Genomic DNA, 19,038 nt, shown 5'->3' with positions numbered 1-19,038 from the left:
AATTTGCGTTTCCAGAGTCCTGAAGAGCGAGGCCTTGTAATCCAGGTCCTAGAGAATGCATACAGGTTTACACTTGGTTCCATCGGTGGTGGTAAGTCGATGTGTTACGCAGAACACGTCTTTTTCGTGCTTTCTAATGTTAATTTGTTTCTTTTCACAGTCCCCACCCTCCCCTATTTTGCCAGTTTCTAACAAAACACGTGCTTGTGTTGATGTTGGTCTTCTGAGTAGCAAGTCTGTATGTACTTGTGAGTAGATACCAACACTTTCGTGGAACGTACTGCCCTGTGTTTCAGCCCTGGAGGTGGTATATTTCTGTACAACATTGGTATCTGCCAACAAGTTCATGTGGATTTACTACGTAGAAGACCAATATTGACATTTTCACTGCTTTGAGAGCCTCATATCTTTTAAACACACACTAATGTTTTCTTTAGAATCTACAAAAAGAAATGTTAACGTAGATGTGTTGTCCATATGAGAGGTGTGACAAATAAGTTCCTGGAATAACCTTGTAAGAGCTGTATTTAATTGTGCACTTAATGAGTTGGTGTTTCCAAACATTTCTGTAACTTCTTTTCTGGAATGCTCTTCAGGATGATTGTTACATGTCCGTGATGTCAGCGTTTAGAAATCTGTGAACCTTCAAAGTGGTGTTCAGGTTTCGGAATAGCCAAAAGTCGCACGGGGTCAAATCTGGCGAATATGGTGGATGATCCAATTTAGTACTGATTTTTTGGCCGAAATCTTGCAGACAGCGAACGTGTCATGAGCAGGGGCACTGTCATGATGCTTGATTGAAGCATCAGATTAAATTCCAGGTCTTCTCCAATTGGCAGCCTCATGCAGGCTTGCCAACATTTCCAAATAAAATGCTGGTTAACCGTTCGACTGTCAGAACAAATCAGTGTCTGCACTTTTTATACATTTTCATCTGTCCAGTGAGTTTTCAGATGTCGTCTACTTTCATCATCTTTCACATCATCCCGATCATTGACAAACCTTTCAGACATCAGCGCCATAAGCCTCTGTTAACATCTGCAGAGTTTCACATGCGTTTTTATGTAACTTTGCACAAAACTTCATGTTAATGCTTTGCTCCAGCAACCTATAACTCATTTTTCCACAGGGACGAAAATACGTGCTCTGGTAACTCTGCGACTGCTTTGCTACTACTGGTTATTTGTTTCGCCAACACATACGACGCAACCACAGACAAATTGTAACATGTCACTGCTTAGTTATTGCTCACATTCTACTTACTGTGACATGTGGTCGTTCCAGGATGTTAATTGTCACACCTTGTGCGAAGTTAAATATTGAAAGTGGTTTTTTTTGGACACACAGGGTTACCAACATCTTAAGTACATTGTTTTGGAGAGGAGACTGCAAAAAATGTATTTATTCATTCATTTCTAATTTTACAAAAGGAATTTATTCCTTGAAAATTATTCATTAAGCAGACATTTGTTAAAGCAAAATTAATTTTTTTATTTATATGAAGTGATATGAAGACATTTTCATATCTTTGTGTGAAAGTTTACTCCTTTATTACCACGAATTTTGCGATACTAGTTATAAATCTTTTAAATGGAAACTTCTGACTTGAATTTGATTTCGTGAGAATAAATTTTATAAATTCTGCCTAGATGGCATAAGTGTCTTAGCAACATTGTTTTTGTGTAGCGGTGGGTGCGACAGCAGTGTACCCCATTGACTTGGTCAAGACGAGAATGCAGAACCAAAGGGCGGGCTCATTCATTGGTGAGCTGATGTACAGAAATAGCTTTGACTGCTGTAAGAAGGTCATCAGGCACGAAGGCTTCTTCGGTTTGTACAGAGGCCTTGTGCCACAGTTGATGGGTGTAGCACCAGAAAAGGCTATCAAACTAACAGTAAGTGGAATCGGAAGCGTCTCAGAAATTGAAATGAAGTGCTTGTGAGATTGTTAAGAAATCTGTTCACATTTAATTCAGTTCTGTGGTGCTGTTAATTAAAAACAGCATGGTATACTCCTAAAAGTTAAAAATATATTTCAGGTAAACGACTTTGTTCGAGATAAATTCATGGACAAAAATGGAAATTTGCCGCTTTATGGCGAAATCATCTCAGGAGCTTGTGTAAGTGAGTTTGATAATTTACACTGTATTTGTTGATGCACGTTTGTTTTATTCCATAGATTTATATAATGCTTAAACTTGGTAGCCTACATGTTGTCCCATTGGCTTACATCAGTCTTAATTACCTGTGCTGGCGTCCGTTAGTGGTATTAACATTTTCATAGAATAAAGGTCTGACAATTATGTACTGTAATTGGACTGCTTGTGTATAAAAAATATATACAGTAACAGTTTTCTTGAATGTCTGAAATAATTGCTGGTTGCAGGCTGGTGGTTCACAAGTTATATTCACAAATCCATTGGAGATAGTTAAGATTCGTCTTCAAGTAGCGGGTGAAATTGCAAGTGGAGCAAAAATAAGTGCCCTCAGTGTTGTGAAGGAGCTTGGCCTGTTTGGAATGTACAAGGTAAGAACCTGCTCGAAGTTATGTGCATCCGTCTCTTGCCCCCAGATTCAGACGTCGCAGCCTTCGAACAAAACTCGGAACGTAAATTTATAAAAAATACAGTTATGGAAACTAAGTTGGCGCCATTAACAGGTAGTTGTGCATGGAATGTATTTCTTCTTCTTAAGGTGCTGTCTCTGAACGTACGTTATATATCATTAAGGCAATTCGTATTTTTTGATGCAGCTGTTCTAAACAGTTCAATTGATATACATCCAAACCACTCTCTAAGATTTCTCAGCCAGGATGTTATACATCGTCCTCTTGAGCTTTTACCATCAATCTTCAAAGATTCACGCTATTTATTTTACTACGAGGCGCGTCCCAAAAGTAAGTTTCCCTGGGGCCGTTTACAGAAACAAAACACAATTTCATGGAAATATTTATTGCAACAGATACAGCAAGTGTCCAGCTATTTTTCAACATATTCGCCACCGGAATTGAGACATTTGTCATACCGTGGGACCAACTTTTGAATACCTGTGTCGTAGAAGTCTGCCGCCTGGGATTGGAACCACTGTGTGACAACCATCTCCGCCTCTCTGTCATTCTCAAAACGCTGACGCTGACCGGACAGGAATTTCTTGAGGTGTAGGAAAAGATGGAAATCACTGGGAGCGAGGTCCGGGCTGTAGGGTGAATGATTAAACACCTCCCAGCTGAACTCCTGCAGGAGACTCGCTGTCCGTCGAGCCGTGTGCGGCCTAGCGTTATCACTGACCGCACTTCACAGTTGGCGGGAGCTGGAATAAGAACCTCCATCTTCAACAGCTGCAACGATGCTACTGTGAGAACGCGGGAAGTGCCGTTAGTGCATGCGCCATGCTACGTCATTGCTCTATCACGTACGCACAGTCGCTTCGCGCAATATAAGGTTTGCTAGCTGTGGGACGAGTGGGAAACTTACTTTTGGGACGCGCCTCGTATTATCTATAGAATGTAACTCATTTCTTAGGCTGAATAAGATGTTAATGCTATTCTTTGTACCTTATGGAAACCATAAACAGTGTGTGAACCAATAATTCTCATTTTCAAGGTTTATGACGTTTGTATGGGATAGGTATTGGTTTGTGTATGTGTTCTGTACCAATTTTCTACTTTCCTCTCTACCTGCGTGTACAGGGAGCAAAGGCGTGTTTTCTTCGTGATATTCCGTTCAGTGCCATCTACTTCCCAGCGTACGCCCACACAAAAGTAAAATTAGCAGATGAGAATGGCTACAACCACCCACTGTCACTTTTGTTTGCCGGAGCCATCGCTGGCGTTCCTGCCGCATCGCTCGTCACACCTGCCGACGTCATCAAGACACGATTACAGGTACGTTACTAGACTAGGGCTTCGTGAGTTTGGAGGCTATTACGTGGATGTAAACTATCAGCTTAATCCTGATTTACGAGACTGACATGCAGGTGCGTCCCCCAAATGTAACTGTTTTTTAAATCAAGCGTTATGCGTTTTTGTACTATCCGTTATGTTGATGTGTTCACAGAAATTGTATAAGTTTTAAGAGGGTTGAACTGGTTGTATGCCCACAGGTGGTAGCAAGAGCAGGACAGACGACATACTCGGGAGTTATCGATGCTGCCGGAAAAATATACAGGGAGGAAGGGCTTAGAGCCTTCTGGAAGGGTGCGACAGGTATGACTGAAATATTTTGTCTGTTGCAGACATTTTCAACTGAAAATTTGTTCTGAGCTGAGATTTTTGAATGTGCAGTGTCAGGTCATCTGGATCGCTTTTAGAGCCATGCATTTCTCGGTGTTTGGAAGTAGAGTTTTCCATTAAATGATATTGCTTCTTTACTTTCAGTGATGAGAAATACAGCTCTCCTTTACACATTCTTTGTGTCCGTTTATCACTCTTTTAAGTATGTGACTAGAAAATTATTAGGTAGGATACGCAGTAAAAATCGGTAAGAGACTGCTATGCCTTTATGGTATTTAACTGTATTATTTCCCTTGAAGATTCAGATATTTTGTCATTTCAGAGGACCTGTTTTTGGTTGACGACCTTGTCAGGTTTCATATTATATCCTGGTGTATCCTGCCTGACCAAGAATTGCCGATTTTGTTGGAGGATGCTCATGAATGTTTACGTTATACAGTGGATGTAGAGGGGAGCAGGGAAGTTATGGGAAGGAGAGGCTGCGTGGTATACCCGTGTAGCTTACATCACCAATTAACAAGACAGTTTTCGAAGTTTGACCCGGCAATCCTTGGTTAGACGGGAAAAAGGAACTTCAACTAAGTGACATCAGTGCTGACTGTATGGATTAGAGCAGTGGTCCCCAACGCGGTGCCCGCAGGCGCCGAGGCTTTTTTTGGGTGCCCGCATCGTTACGGAAATAGTTATACTGAATAATGAAGGCCGTTCAACCACGAACATTATAAAATCAAAGCACAGATCTTGACGATTGTTTGCGAGCAGCAACTTCATCCTACACTCCCAAACTTGAAAAACTGGCCGATGAAATGCAGCGCCAAACGTCACACTAACTTCCCACTTGAGTAATAATAATTGTACTTATAAAACTACGTATTTTTGATTGCATGGTTTCTTGTATCGCTAAACGTCGTGTTGTTTTGCGTATTATTTGGTGTCCATATCCTATTTGTCCAAAGAAAAGAAAATTTGGCTTTGTTAATTGGTTGGTGTCCGCCACGATCTCATAAACTCTCAAATGTGCCCATAGGCACAAAAAGGTTGGGGACCACTGGATTAGAGACATTTTCTCCCTTGAATTGTTAGAACAAATTAATATTTTTAATTATCTTCACACATTATGCTCTTGGTTTTTTCTGTTTACAAGGATTTGAGACTCTTGCATTGTTTTGTCATACTTCACAGGTGTCTTCTATTATTTGAATTCAAAAAGGTTTCTGATAAAAATGGCCGTTTCCTGTTTTAAGATATTGGTGTGTGCTTGTAGGGACTGAAGGAGGATACCAGAAGTCTTTGGTGACTAAAAGTTTTTTTGTGCTGTGCTATGTATAAAGAATAACTAACAACCTAACAGTGAAAGGCAATTGATGGTTCTAATATACAAACATTTATTACACATAAACTAACCATAGAAATATTTATGTATTATAAATATTTGTTTTAGTGAAAATTAATATTCATATTATTTTTGGGTATGACTAAAAGTTCTGCAAATGCTGAAAACTCTGTAGCTATAGTGCCTTAAAGATACATTAGTTGTGCGATGTATTGGTATTGCTCTAATGATACGTCAAACTTTCAGTTGTTTCTCACATCTGGGTTATTTCCATAAGATTGCCGGGGGTTTTTATGCTATTACACATTCAATAGGTGTAGATTTAAGGATTGATTTTATTTCCATGGGTTTATAAGTAATTTTGCTCTAAAAAGTGTAATGAGTAAAGTGGATTCACACTGAATATTGCCTTTGAGCAATTGTGGTACGTCTGCACGTCAGTGTGCAGGGAAATTTGGCTTTCACTTGTATGCATTTATTTTATTTCTTTGAGATATCATTTTTATATTTTTATCACACCCAAATTACAGTAGTTTTCTTTCTAGTTGATCTGCCCCATTATTTTGCATCACTGTGTTTCTCAGACTTTTGCTCCATATTTTCATCACACTGACTCATAAGAATTTATATTTATGGCTCATGTTTCCTTCTGACATTTTATTTCAGGATTTTCTGAAGAATTCTTCCTGTGTGTTTACGTTTGTTTGTGAATTCTTGCTCTGTAATAAAGCACTCTCCGCATTATTGGCGTAGATGTTTAATTAATCCATGTTCGCTTTACTTTCTTGGCATTAACAAATTATCACTAATGTGATATAATTTGTCTTCCTAATGTTCTCCAAAATATTAGGCTACGATCTTCAGTATGTGATACAACATGGTCCCTTATGTGGGAGAGAGTAAAGAATAAACAAACAGTGGATGATCGGTAAACTTGGATATGTGGCACTTTCAATGTGAATCCAGCTTTCGTTACCGAAATCGTTAACTAGTATGTTTTGTATTTCATATTGACCGATAACATAGAGAGGCTCTAAATGCAATTGGTAGTAGAATCTGGTAGCACTGATTGGATTAAAGTTTTATTTTAGTAATAGGTGTTAAGAGTTCCTCTCAAATTTGCAAGGGCGGATCTAGAAACCAATTTTGAACATTTTCAGGAGTGATGTTGTGTAAGAAATGTTGTAAATTGGATTAAATACATCAGGGGAATTTTTCCTTTGGTAAATCATCTCCTATAACTTACGGAGTTTTTCCTATTTAGGTTAGGAAAATCTATTGCGTTACATAACACAATTGAAAGCTTAATTCTGTAGAGTGAAGAACTTTATAGGTGATTTGTTTTCCTTCTTTGAATATATAACGGCTGTTTAGTAAACCTATGAAACTAGATATGCCAGGTTTCTTAATAATACAGAAATTAATGTTCCAGAGAAAAGTTTTTATGTTACTACAGATTTTATTTACAATTTCTGAGAATGTTTATATTGTTCTCAGATGTATGGTGAGACACGTTTTTCAGATTCTATTATCAAAATAGGCAAGGAAGAGAATTACAAGATGAATTAAACATTTTCTGTAGTAAACTATGCCTAATTAATTTTTTTTTTTAAATTGTAGTACAAACTATTTCTTGTGGTTGATATTTTATTTCTTACTTTTGGATGTTCATTAAAATCTCTTCCTTTTGTATTTATGTCCCCCCTCCCCCCCCCCCCTCTTTGTAAAGTGTATTGTGTTAATACATGTTTCCTTTCTTTATGATACGGGGGCCCGGGCCCCCATGGAACTTCTCCCCCTCTGGTTTGATCCGCCCTTGTCCGTAAGTATTTCATCACACTTACAGCTGCTTTTATTTGTTAGCCTTATTGTACATTATGTTACTAATCTGCTGATGTTACCCTCTGTGTACTGGTATACTGCCTGCTATACTCATTCTTTCGTATGTGTGAGGTTCTCGGTCCAAATCTTCTAGAGATGTTATTGATTTTCATCAGTACCTCAAATTATTCCATGACTGCTTCTTTCCACAGCCCTTCAAATTCATTATGAATTAATCATCGTACCATCAGTGCTATGTAGTAAGAGTTACTGACAGTGTTCAGTAAATTGTAACAAAATGATAAGGTGCTTCTGTATTGCTGTAAAAAAACAGTAGGTAATTAACATTTTTAATGAGATCAAAGCCATAAAAATCTGACATTAGGCCTGAGCAACCTGATTCCATGCTATTGAGATTGACATATTTTAGGTGGGGGATGCATGAAGAAACATATTTATTAACTGAAACATTCTCTTAAATGAAGCTGAAACTGAACTTGGATTTTCTTATGACTGTCTGGTAACGTGTATTTTTGACAGATCATCAGTAAAGTAACAGTAAAGCTGTCCCACTATACGCCATGTAGGCGCTTGGGGGGTGGGGAAGGTATAGCTCCTAATCATTCTTTGACCTTGGCACTAGTTAGGGGTAAGTGGTCAGTGTCACCAGTTGATTTTGTAATTTCAAGAACTGTTATTGCCAATCCTACCGCTATGATCACCAGTCTCCTTGTTCACCACCACAACCGTCAGTATCACCACAATCACTGTAACTGTTGCCATCACCGCCACTCGTTTAGCAAAGTATTTGGACCTCAGCAGAGTACAGCGGATCCCCTTTAGAGTGTTTTTCTGGGGACCATAATTTCTGATCACTACACGTGGAAAACTATAAGTGTTAAACTATCAAGAATAAAATAATTTTTATAGTTTGATAATTCAAAGGATAAACAGTTTAAACTTACTCTTGTAAATAGTCGGTGATTGATGTCTTTATATTTGTTGATCTTGTTTTCCGTGCTTCTACGTATAATTCTTTTCTCATCTACTCTTCAGTTCTTTGTAAAATACCAGTGATCCCCCATATCCAGTCTTTATTATTGCTGTTTTATTTTATTCAGCCAATTGTTCCATTTCTCGAAACTTCGTTGTCCTAATGCATCTCCTAGTAATCTCATCTCTTCTCAAAATCTGCTAGTAAGGACTCTCTACCACTTTCTTCTCCCTGTTTGTTCTCCCCAGTTCTTTCACATGTGCTCCATTTTCTGCCAATTAAGTTATAATTACAAGTTTCTTCCTGTAACTCTGGAAAAGGTTCTTGATGACAAAAAATTGTAGGTGTCCAAACTACACTTAGTGCTGCTCAGACTCAGCCAATGAACCTGTGCGTGATGAATTAGATCGCCGTATTTAACATCATTCTACTGAAGAAACACCTGGAAAGTTCTGCATTTCAGTACGTTGTTATGAATGCAATTCACAGCAGCCTCAACTACAGACATCACACGTTGGAACTGAATGAAGTTCGCTGGGTGTATATTGACCTGCCTCGGATTCCAAAATGGCTAAAATATGTCTCCATATCTTTTACATTTATAGAGCTGGGGCTACGTGATTTAATTCAAGAAGCAGGAATTTTTGCACTGTAAAAAATTACTATGTAGTTATGAAGGGGCATTTGTTTCTGTTTTTAGGCACAGGTAAACAGGGGTGTCCTCTCGACAAATTTCAGACTGATCATTAAACCGCCAGATGAACTTAACTAGTATAGTAATATTACTGCTGTCACACAAAATAATATTACATGAGCTAGGTAAATCACTTTCACAGGCCACATGCTGCCTGCAGGTCATTTGTTGCGCAGGCCTACTTTACGCTGTAAATAAATTCATTTTATGTGATTTTAGTTGAGATCATGACAAATAGACACTATACATCATTTCTGAGAAAACTGTAATTTGAAGCCTTGTTTCTTACTTACACCAGCAATCAGGCTTGTACACCAGTACCGTATGCATATAGTATAGATGTAGAACTGTGATCTTGTGTTTGCATGGTTTTGCTGCACTAGACTGGTGTATATACCTGCCACCTCACATAATTACGCTCGGAGAACAGTGAGTGAAAAGGGATGTGATCAAATTGATAATTTGGTTTGCGATTACTAAATTCTTGGATTTGTTCAATGTCTGTTATGTAAAAGAACACAATATTTTGGAATCTGGATCCCTAGTGTAACATGCTATCGTCAGAACCCTTTAAAGTTTACATGAAAATGAGGTATTTTAAGCATTTCACTCCTTTTCTTAAAAGCTATTGTGTGAATAAATGAAATAAAACTTTTATTAAATTTGCTTTTAATAAGGTTATACAGTTGTTGTGCCTGGTAGTTAATTTTCAGGTATCGCTCCTTAATATTTCTTGTTACCGCTGTGCAGTTTTCATATCAACCACCAGGAAGCGTCGTGTTTAATATTTTAAAGTGACACTGTGCAGTGTTTTTGGCTCTGTCCGCGCACAGTGACTTGACGGGAAAGAGGATGCATCTTATACTGAACATTATGAATGAGTGTTTAGCACTTCTGATTGAGATTCAGGAAGTCTTGGGTTTAAATCTTGGATTGGAAATTCGTTGTTGTAACTAATGTTTTTAATATTTTCTCTCATTGTCTCCAGGCAAATGGTAGAATAGTGCGTTACCCTTCATTATCCATGTGATAGTGCTTATGCACAGCCCTGCTGGCACGTGCGTCACACTAGCATATCACTAAGCCAGTAACCCTGGAGCTAATGTCCTGACAGCAGCCCCTTAGTGCAGCGATTTAAAGTCCCTGCTCCAAGTTCTTTCTTCCATATTCTTTCCATGTATTTGTCATTGTAATCATTCAGTACTGTATAGTCTCAACTTCTGGCAGTGTCATTAAATACACCAGAAATAATTAAATATATCTTGCTTATTGACACTTATACAGACAGCATAAATTCAGAGTACCCATTAAGAAGGCAAAAAGCCATTCTGGAAATGTGCTGAAGCGGAAAGTTTCATTGATCCTGTCAATAGGAGAAACTTGGCATTGCCGTCTGTAGCTCATTACTTTTTTGAATTATGAATTTTGAAGAAGTTACTGAGAATCGATAATTTCATCGTGTAAACATATTTTGTATTTTTGATTGTGGTCTTGGTTATGATGCCATATACATGTATCTTTTGGGTGTACACCAATATTTTGTAGGAATATGTTGCCTCCATTTTCAGCTCTGACAGTGAATGTGATACATAAACTTGAAACACTGTTTAGCACGTACAAAACCCAGAAGACTGTAATCAACAACTTCATCGCCATGAACACATCAAATCTCAGAGTTTCACCTTGTCTCTGGGTCTTTCATTTGTTATTAAATTCCCTTAGGAATCACTTTGAAGCCGACCTGTACATTCATACTCTGTATCTGTAAGTTGCATTTTTATTTTTGTACACATTTGTTGTAATGTAAAGTCAAAACATGATACATAGTAGAAATTTTAAGTTCTCTTAGCATAAGTAAAGTAAAGTAAAGTTTGTCCCACTATACGCCATGTAGGCGTTTGGGGTGAGAGGGGGTGTAGCTCCTCTCTTCCTTGACCTCGGCACTAGATGGGGTGAGTGGTCAGCATCACGCCCCGGCCGGCTTTACCCCCGGGAAAGGACCCCGGTACCCATTGTAGAGGAGGCTGGGTGGGCCCCAGAGCCGGTCTGGACGCAGAGTCTAGAGGAAAAATCCTCTGTCCCCGTCGGGGATCGAACCCCGGTCGTCCAGCCCGTAGCTAGTCACTATACTGACTGAGCTATCCCGGCTCATATTCTCTTGGCATAACTCATTAGAAATTAGCAGGTGCAGTGTTAAACTGATATTTTATAATTTCCCTCAGTTACGGCTCCAGAAATAAAACTTGGAATATTCAATTCAATTTAATTCAATTTATTATTAGTGTGCTGTATTTTAACAAAATTTACCTATTAGTGTTCTCACACTATGATTTACCCTAGACTGTAAATGTTCTTGTCTCTGGCAAGTGGTAGATGATATTTCTGGAGCCGAATATTATTATTTGCTGTATGTCACCAGGGCACGTAGCAAAATGAATGAGGTTATGTAGATAAGCGTGTCTTGCTGTTACTGGCTGTAGGGTATCTGTGTCTGCCTCGGATTACACGGTCACATTAGGTTTTAGGCTTTTTGCAGATATGCAAGTTGGTCATCTTGTTTGTGGTAAGAGTACTTGGAAGACAGAAGTTTATGAGTAACATATCTGGAAGATCACGGGTAGGAGAGGGGAACTGACTGTCGTGTTTTATGTGTCATATATGAGAGCAACAGAACTTCTCCTCTAGTCGCAGTTACAGGCCTCTGAAGACCTCAAACAGAACTCTGCAGTGAAATCCATGTCAGAGACCTCTTTTGTTTGGCTACAGCACTATTTCGATGAATGAACTTAACGGAACGAGGATCTTGTAATTGTTTTAAGTGTGGTCTATAGGAAATTAGAGTTTTCTGAATTTATGTATTTTAAAACTCTTTACCACTTTTTAATGAATAAGGCCTCCAACATGTTCATTCAATTATCAAATTTAAAATGATAATTTGTTTAAGTATGTGCACCCTAAAACACAAGAATAGGTCATAAGAATTTATGTTTGGTGAAAGATTCTACAGTTTTGTTCCATATTGTTTTCAAACTTCATAACTTATTTTTAGATTAATAAACTTTCAAAGGTAAATTATAGAAGCAAAATAGCATGTACTCACCAGAGCCTACATCGAGACAACTCTTTCACGTTATGAGGCGAAGGAATGAATTGTCATTCCTCCTCCATTCTGTGTTTGTTGGAAATGACACCTTAGTATGCAACCATATTTGACGATCACAGTGAGCACGCTGTCTTAGGTTGTGGGTCGTGGCTACTGGAGCTCTAGGATTGTGTGTTTGATCCCATTGAAGACATGGATGGAAATGTGTCTGTGGATTTCTGTGTGTGTTGCCTGTGTGTAGGTAGAGGCCTTGCAACTGAGTCTTACCAAATGTTGAAGAATAAAAATATTTGGCAATAGGCTGACACCTAAGACACATGTAACCCTATTACCTGTTGTTTTGTATGAGTATTAAATCTGTATCTTACCCTGAGGGTGTATGAGAACAGCTGAGTGGAATATTTGGACCTAAGAAAGAGAAAATAATAGGGGATGGAGAATATTGTGTAGAGGCGCTTCTTAAATTGTGCTTTTCAGAAAATAATATTAGTGATCAAATCAAGAAACATGAGAGGGCAGGACAAGTAGCATGCATAGGAGAGATGGAAAAATGCATGCAGCATTTTATCAGATCTCCCGAAAAAGTGGATCATGACCTTGATGAGATAATATTAAAATGTATGTTAAAGAAATATAAATATAGATTCAGCTGGTTCAGTTGGGTGCTCTTGTGAATACATTTATAATCCTGATTGTTCCATAAAAGGTTTATAATTTCTTGACCAGCTGAGCAACCTTTATCTGGCACAAGGTGACTGCTGCATGGAATTAGTATAAAACCATTCTGTTATAGTTTTCTTTGGTTTGCATGTAACATTTTTTCGTTAGATTTTGTTGAGGTCTTCTGTTTTCCATCCAAGTGTCGGACATCTCCCTGTGGTGGTTTCTTGCAGTTTCAGGAAACCAAAGTTAATCTCTGTTCTTATCCTGAGTGAAAAGTTTGCAGTCACCTGGCAAGTAGGAGCCTTCAGTTTTGTAAAAAAAAAAATATTTAGAAATTTTAAAAGAAAGATTTTCTTCCATTTGTGTTTCTGTAGGCCCAGTAAAATTACGCACACTTAATTTGACTTGAAATATCTTGCAGTTCTTAGTACACAGAAATATTTCATTTTTTGTTCCCTTTGTGTTTATATCGATTATTTATATGCTACATATGCAGTTTTTGGCTTTCTATCTAATGTTTTATTAAATGACCTTGTTGTGTGAAAATGCATTATTTTTATTAATATCTTGAAAAAGAAAACTGTTCGTATTCTCTTTTTTTGTTAATTATTTTTTATAAAGTTAACTGTTCTTGCCGCAGCTCGAGTGTTCAGATCATCACCGCAGTTTGGGGTGACCCTACTGACATATGAAATCCTCCAGAGGTTGTTCTTCATCGACTTTGGAGGGACGTGAGTATTATTTCATCACTTGCAGATTTGGATGCATGTTTAGACACAGTACGTGATGGATAAATATATCTTGATGCGAGAAAGAGTTTATGGGAATTAAGTTCAAGTGGAAAATATAATGCAAATGCTACCTGTAGTTAATGATAACTTTCCCATGCAACTTGTAAAGTCGAAGACAACCGTGAGGAATCTGAACTTCACATCATACCTGTAATTCTGCTGAACAGTTATGCCTCTTGGAAGAAATTATTATTCATTATTGGATGCAATTTTATTTATAAATATTAGAGGTGACGTGGATCATTGCAGCTCCTCATTTTCATTTAAATGCTATGAATCTTGATTCTTTTTAGAATCTGTTACGATCCTTTATTTATTCCTTAAATTTAGGGCATGTCATTGTTCTTTTATATGTAATTTTAAAATTATTTATTGTATTAACTTTTGGAAGGTTAATTAATTTTTGGCTGCAGTAACTGTTGTTTTAAATTTGACAGACATGTCATAAACCTGTAGTTAAATATGGGCTTGGTCTATGGTGAAATTTAATAGGTGTATGTGTACATGAACATTGCCAGTAGTACGTAGGTAGTGAATGTTCAAAAAGACGTGGAAGATGTTACTGTATGGCATGTAAATATTTCAAGCTGTTGCCAAAGGTAAATGTTGACTGTACCTCTATACCCAAAAAGCACAAACTTTATGGATCGATTAACAACGTTCCTTTTTCAGCTCTCGCTTCATATGTGTTTGTACCACTCTTACATAATTTTTCTGATTTTCCAGTTCTTTTAATTTTGATTAAATTTACGTACATATCGGAAGTGAGAGAAAGTAGGTAATGAAATTATTGTCACCCCGACATACATTAAGAACAAAATTGAAATTATACAAGTAGGTATTACAGTGCGATTCTTACAGCGTCATAGGCTTGTTCATTTCCAAAATATTTGTTTGGCTGAGATATGTTGTGCCCGGAAAGGTTGTAATTATTTCTCCTACTGTATTGCATTTGAATTGTAGAAGCTATAATCATTACATTTCTCCAAACATTTCAGGCGTCCTTCTGGTTCTGAACTGAATGTCCCATCTACAGGTGTGGCTGAAGAGATGAAATCAACGAATCCAGACCACATCGGTGGCTATCAAGTGGCGCTACCTATCTTTGCTGGCATTGAATCGAAGTTTGGACTGTGTTTACCAAAGTTCCAGGTAGCATCATCGTAAAAGTAAGAAAGAAACAACGACGCGCGAGCCGGAACTCAGATACGCACCGTCTAGCATACATTGGTCTATGGAAGGTGACAAACCAGTAAGCTGATAGAAAGCCGTGGGTTTTTTTCCCTGGTAAATTACCGACAATGTATTTTTAATCGAGGCGAAGTACTAAGAATTCATTGATTTAAACCAATGATCATGATTAAATACCCAACTATTACATTTATTAAATGAGTAATTTTTTGAGATTAAAAAAATGCTGTCTTGAAGGGAGTTTCATTTAATTCTTAAACAGGAAAATGCATGTTGTGCAAGTATATATAGAGTGAATATAGATTATTTTTGTAAGGGGGTGCGTCGTGTTGTGCGTTGGATTGTTCGGTTGACGTTCTGTCTACACAACAATTTTATTTTTCTTCGCGTGGATGGACTGTCAGCCTAACAAAAGAGATTATATCGAAGCAGATGTTTACAAAATCATAACAGGTGGGCAGTGTCTACTTCTGTGCCTCTCACACTACTGGAAGGAGTTCAGGGCACTGATCTGGATCTCTCAGCTGATGGCAAACAAATAATGATTTCAGTATGTTAAACATAACAGAGGACAAATGATTGTGGACCTCGTACTGGATTGGTGGTATTTGTATTTATTACTTCTAATGCCCAGTTGTCAGCGGACATTCATCTCCTCCTGTAGTGTCCGAAGAAAAGTAACATTTCCACTCGTGTTAGAGTTATAAAGGATGGAATTTTTTCCACACAAATTGTTGTATCTGAAACTGAAGAGGTTAATTGTGACCCACTGTCTCAGATAGAGAATCAGCTTTATTCTTCACAAAACCAGACAAGGAATTTTTCGTCTGGGATTTGGAGTAATGCGATCAATGGAGTGCACCTTCAGATGTTCTGCGTAGACACGGATCCAGTTCATGAGTAGTATTAAATCCTTTATTTTTGTATGTACTGGTATGGCACTATGGGCCGGCATAACTCAGAATGCAGCTTATCATGGTAGTTCATTTATTTAAAAGTTAACAGTACCTGAACCTTGTTGTGATGGTGGGGCTTGAGTACCTCAGTGATCCCAAGAGCTATGCTGGCGGTAGCGTAGCTACTGATAGGGCCTCCGTAGCCAGATTGGTCGAGGGGGAGAGGTCAGACTAAGACAGGTACCCAGGTTCTCCAGGTTGGGGGTTGGTCGCAAGGCTAACAACCTTGCACCGTAAAAAGGAAGATGTTTCGAAACCTCGATCAAAGCCTCGGACAGACGGACCTAACAGAGGACCGAACGGAAGAGGAGAATTGAGGAGGCCATGGACCGAATACGGACCGGAGAGCCATAGAACAAGAAATAATAATATATTCAAGTTGCATAGAAGACAGTGGGTACAATGAGCAGAGAAAGAAACTGTAATTAAAAGTTTAAAAATATAAGTGAAATAGAGAACAGGGTATCTTTGTTATCATCTGTATTTAATTTTTTTTGTTTTACCTTATAATTTACAATATCATCTATCCAAATAATTTCATGTACCATAAATTATTTCCCTTGTTACTTTTTGTAAGTTCGTGTAAAATGTTTTTCACTTTGGTGAATTTCAATGTAACGTAGTTTTTGTTGTCCCTTTAACCATATATTTTTGTGAAGTATTCGTGCAAAAATCTGAATTACAAAAGTAATTACTCGCCGCTGTCAGCTGAATTTTCGGTTGTGGTGATCCGGTGTTATAACTTATTAGACAGTACAATGATTTGTCGCAAAGAAGTGTCTGTTTAGAAGGAAAGACAACTTGTAGAATATTATATTCAGTTTTATTGAATGCTCTGTATGTGAGAGGCATGAACCAAAGAGAGACTGTTGTATGCATTATTTTCCCTACACTGTTCAAAGGATATTTATTTGTTTTAAGAGCCTTTTGAGGAACTGGGGGCGGGGTGGGGGGTTAAAAGTGATTAGTTATTGTTTCATTTGTGTGGTGCTGAAGTTTAAAAACATAAAATATGATGAATGATGATTCATGAGATCTTGGTGCTAGAAACTTGTATAAATATATTCTACTATATTTATTACAATATTTGATATTGGATTAATTTCAGGAATTTATTTTGGAATAGCAAACTGGGATAAACTGCCATATCAGTGTGTTACGTCTGTGAATATTGGGAATCGTAACTGGGTTGGTATTTTTCAGGTCAATTGCATCATGTTCAGAAGCTCTGATATGTTCATTATTCATGAAAAATATTTAGAATTTTACAGGCCCTTCAAAATTAGTGTGAATTTGAGAGGTGAGATGTTGACCTCTGATTTCTGATGTAACCTTAAACAAGATGATTACATAAACTTAATCCATTAGTTGATATGCCATGTACATTAATTCATTTTATAATTTAATGTTTTACTTTTGAAACGTGTTCCTTCACTATCATCCTCTCATCCGATGCCATATAGTCTGAGCTACTATTAAAGCGTCGTTAAATAAACTATAAATAAATTAAATAAACTATAAATAAATAAATTTACAGGAATGAGTCACTTCATGAGTTATTTCTTTGCCCATATTTGTTATCGTCATCTTTTCATTATCTCTCTGACCACTGTTCCGTTACACACTGACATATTGAAATTAGTTTAGTTTCTGGAAGGGCAATTATCTGAGCTTATTTGTTGATTGTTCAGTGTTTGTCTAGGGGACACCACGTGTTCGCTGGCCACTGCACTACTTTCTTGACCAAATCTAAAAATGATTCTCTGAGATCTCACTGGAGTAGGAATTGGAAAAGAAATTAATTTAGCATGGTGTTGCCCACATCATGACTTATAATCATTAGTCCTGGGAATAAGATGACAGATCAGTTGGTTCGAGACGTCTGTTGCCTTGTGAATGTTAAAGTGCTTGATATTCATTGACGTAGTTCACCTCTTTTGTGCCTGTGAACAAATAATTAATTTTGAAATTCCATTTAAATGCTCAGTTTGGATGCTGTGACTGTCACGTGTATGCGTGTGTGAATGGTTGTAAATTTAAACCAAATTTCATGTTTTTAGATTTCATATAGCTGAACCCAAAAAGTGGTTTTGATTTTTTTAACAACTTCTACATTTGGATTGTTCTCGACACATGAAATGATCCAAGCGTCTTGGGTCTGTTTCTTAATGTTCAGACGCAGAGAAATTTTTGTTCTCCATTCGGACTCAGATGAGCGGATGGTCTGTGGTAACATATCTAGCCGTTGATGTGATGAGTTACTGAAGCCCGATGTTTGGAATTGCTCCAATACAAATACACTTGAATCTTGAAATGGAAATTTTGAAGTATTTGTTTTATATTTGTACTAACCTCCATTATTTTGTATGTTGTTCCATTACATATGCAAAAATGCTGGTGGATTTCTGTGCATTCTTTATTTACCTCAGTTACCCTTTTCTTGTAGGATTTCGCTGAGTAATTTATGGATGTTAAAAGACCTTCTTCAGACTACACATTTTTTAATAAAATGTGCTGAACTATATATATTAAGATACATTTATTTTGTATCATAGGCTATGATTTTTTACAGAGACTACGAGTATACCTTACCTGACGACATACATTTTAAAGAGTTTGTTTTTGTCGTAATCAGTTTTTACACAAGTATGTAAATAAAGCCTTCATATTTTGATGTAGGCTAATATTTCTTACTGTTTCTATGCATTTCATATATATTGTACCTTCTTGGTACAGTTTTAATATTTTTTATCGTTTAATATTACACAGCTTTGAATAAAGTCAGGCGTCCTAAAATTCCATTTCAAGCTTCATATGAGAATTTGAGAAATTTTTGACACTGGTGTAGTTTTGAATTCTTTTAGAATTTGCTTTTAATGCAGTAGCTATATTTATGTAATTTGTTCATATGGTTCAAAATTATGTAATGAGTAGTTAAAAAACTAATATTAGCAAGAATTTAACATTGAATTTGAAGACATACAAGGGAACATTTTGATTGTACAAATAACATGACACGTCAGATTCCATCTTGAGGGTCTGTTAATGTTGTATTAGCTACGAGCAATTTGTTGAACCCTTTCACAGATGGTACAAGACTGACGTGTTATTTGTGCACATGTCACCACTCTTATCACGTGTTAAATTATTAATAAATTGTTAATTTGTTATTTTTAAACCATACTGAATCTGTGATTTTTATGATACTGTAGCAATAATTTGGTTCCTTACTAAACAAACTGTGTATATTTATTTCTTTAA

The 19,038-nt window shown here is 37.2% G+C and overlaps 1 protein-coding gene across 8 annotated transcripts in view; it reads left to right on the top strand.

Moving 5' to 3' along the window:
• aralar1 (calcium-binding mitochondrial carrier protein aralar1) overlaps positions 1 to 18,960 on the top strand; it is a 115,480-nt gene extending 96,520 nt beyond the window's left edge. For 7 of the 8 annotated variants that reach the window (XM_087346765.1, XM_022083630.2, XM_022083628.2 and 4 more), the window contains 8 exons: positions 16 to 91; positions 1,687 to 1,895; positions 2,040 to 2,120; positions 2,387 to 2,527; positions 3,689 to 3,883; positions 4,102 to 4,204; positions 13,480 to 13,570; positions 14,629 to 18,960. In XM_087346765.1, the coding sequence (XP_087202891.1) occupies positions 16 to 91; positions 1,687 to 1,895; positions 2,040 to 2,120; positions 2,387 to 2,527; positions 3,689 to 3,883; positions 4,102 to 4,204; positions 13,480 to 13,570; positions 14,629 to 14,797 (1,065 nt within the window). In that variant the 3' untranslated portion in view covers positions 14,798 to 18,960. Of the gene's footprint in view, positions 1 to 15; positions 92 to 1,686; positions 1,896 to 2,039; positions 2,121 to 2,386; positions 2,528 to 3,688; positions 3,884 to 4,101; positions 4,205 to 6,230; positions 6,309 to 13,479; positions 13,571 to 14,628 lie in introns of those variants that run through there. The other variant, XM_022083635.2, reaches the window with a different exon arrangement.
• Positions 18,961 to 19,038: the final 78 nt, after the last annotated feature.

The sequence above is a fragment of the Zootermopsis nevadensis genome, unplaced genomic scaffold (genome assembly GCF_977971745.1).
Source record: "Zootermopsis nevadensis isolate Lab colony 2312 unplaced genomic scaffold, Znev_1.0 Znev_ptg000010l, whole genome shotgun sequence".
NCBI lineage: Eukaryota > Metazoa > Arthropoda > Insecta > Blattodea > Termopsidae > Zootermopsis > Zootermopsis nevadensis.
Note: the sequence above shows the minus strand (reverse complement) of the source record. Positions and strands in the feature narration are given on the sequence as shown.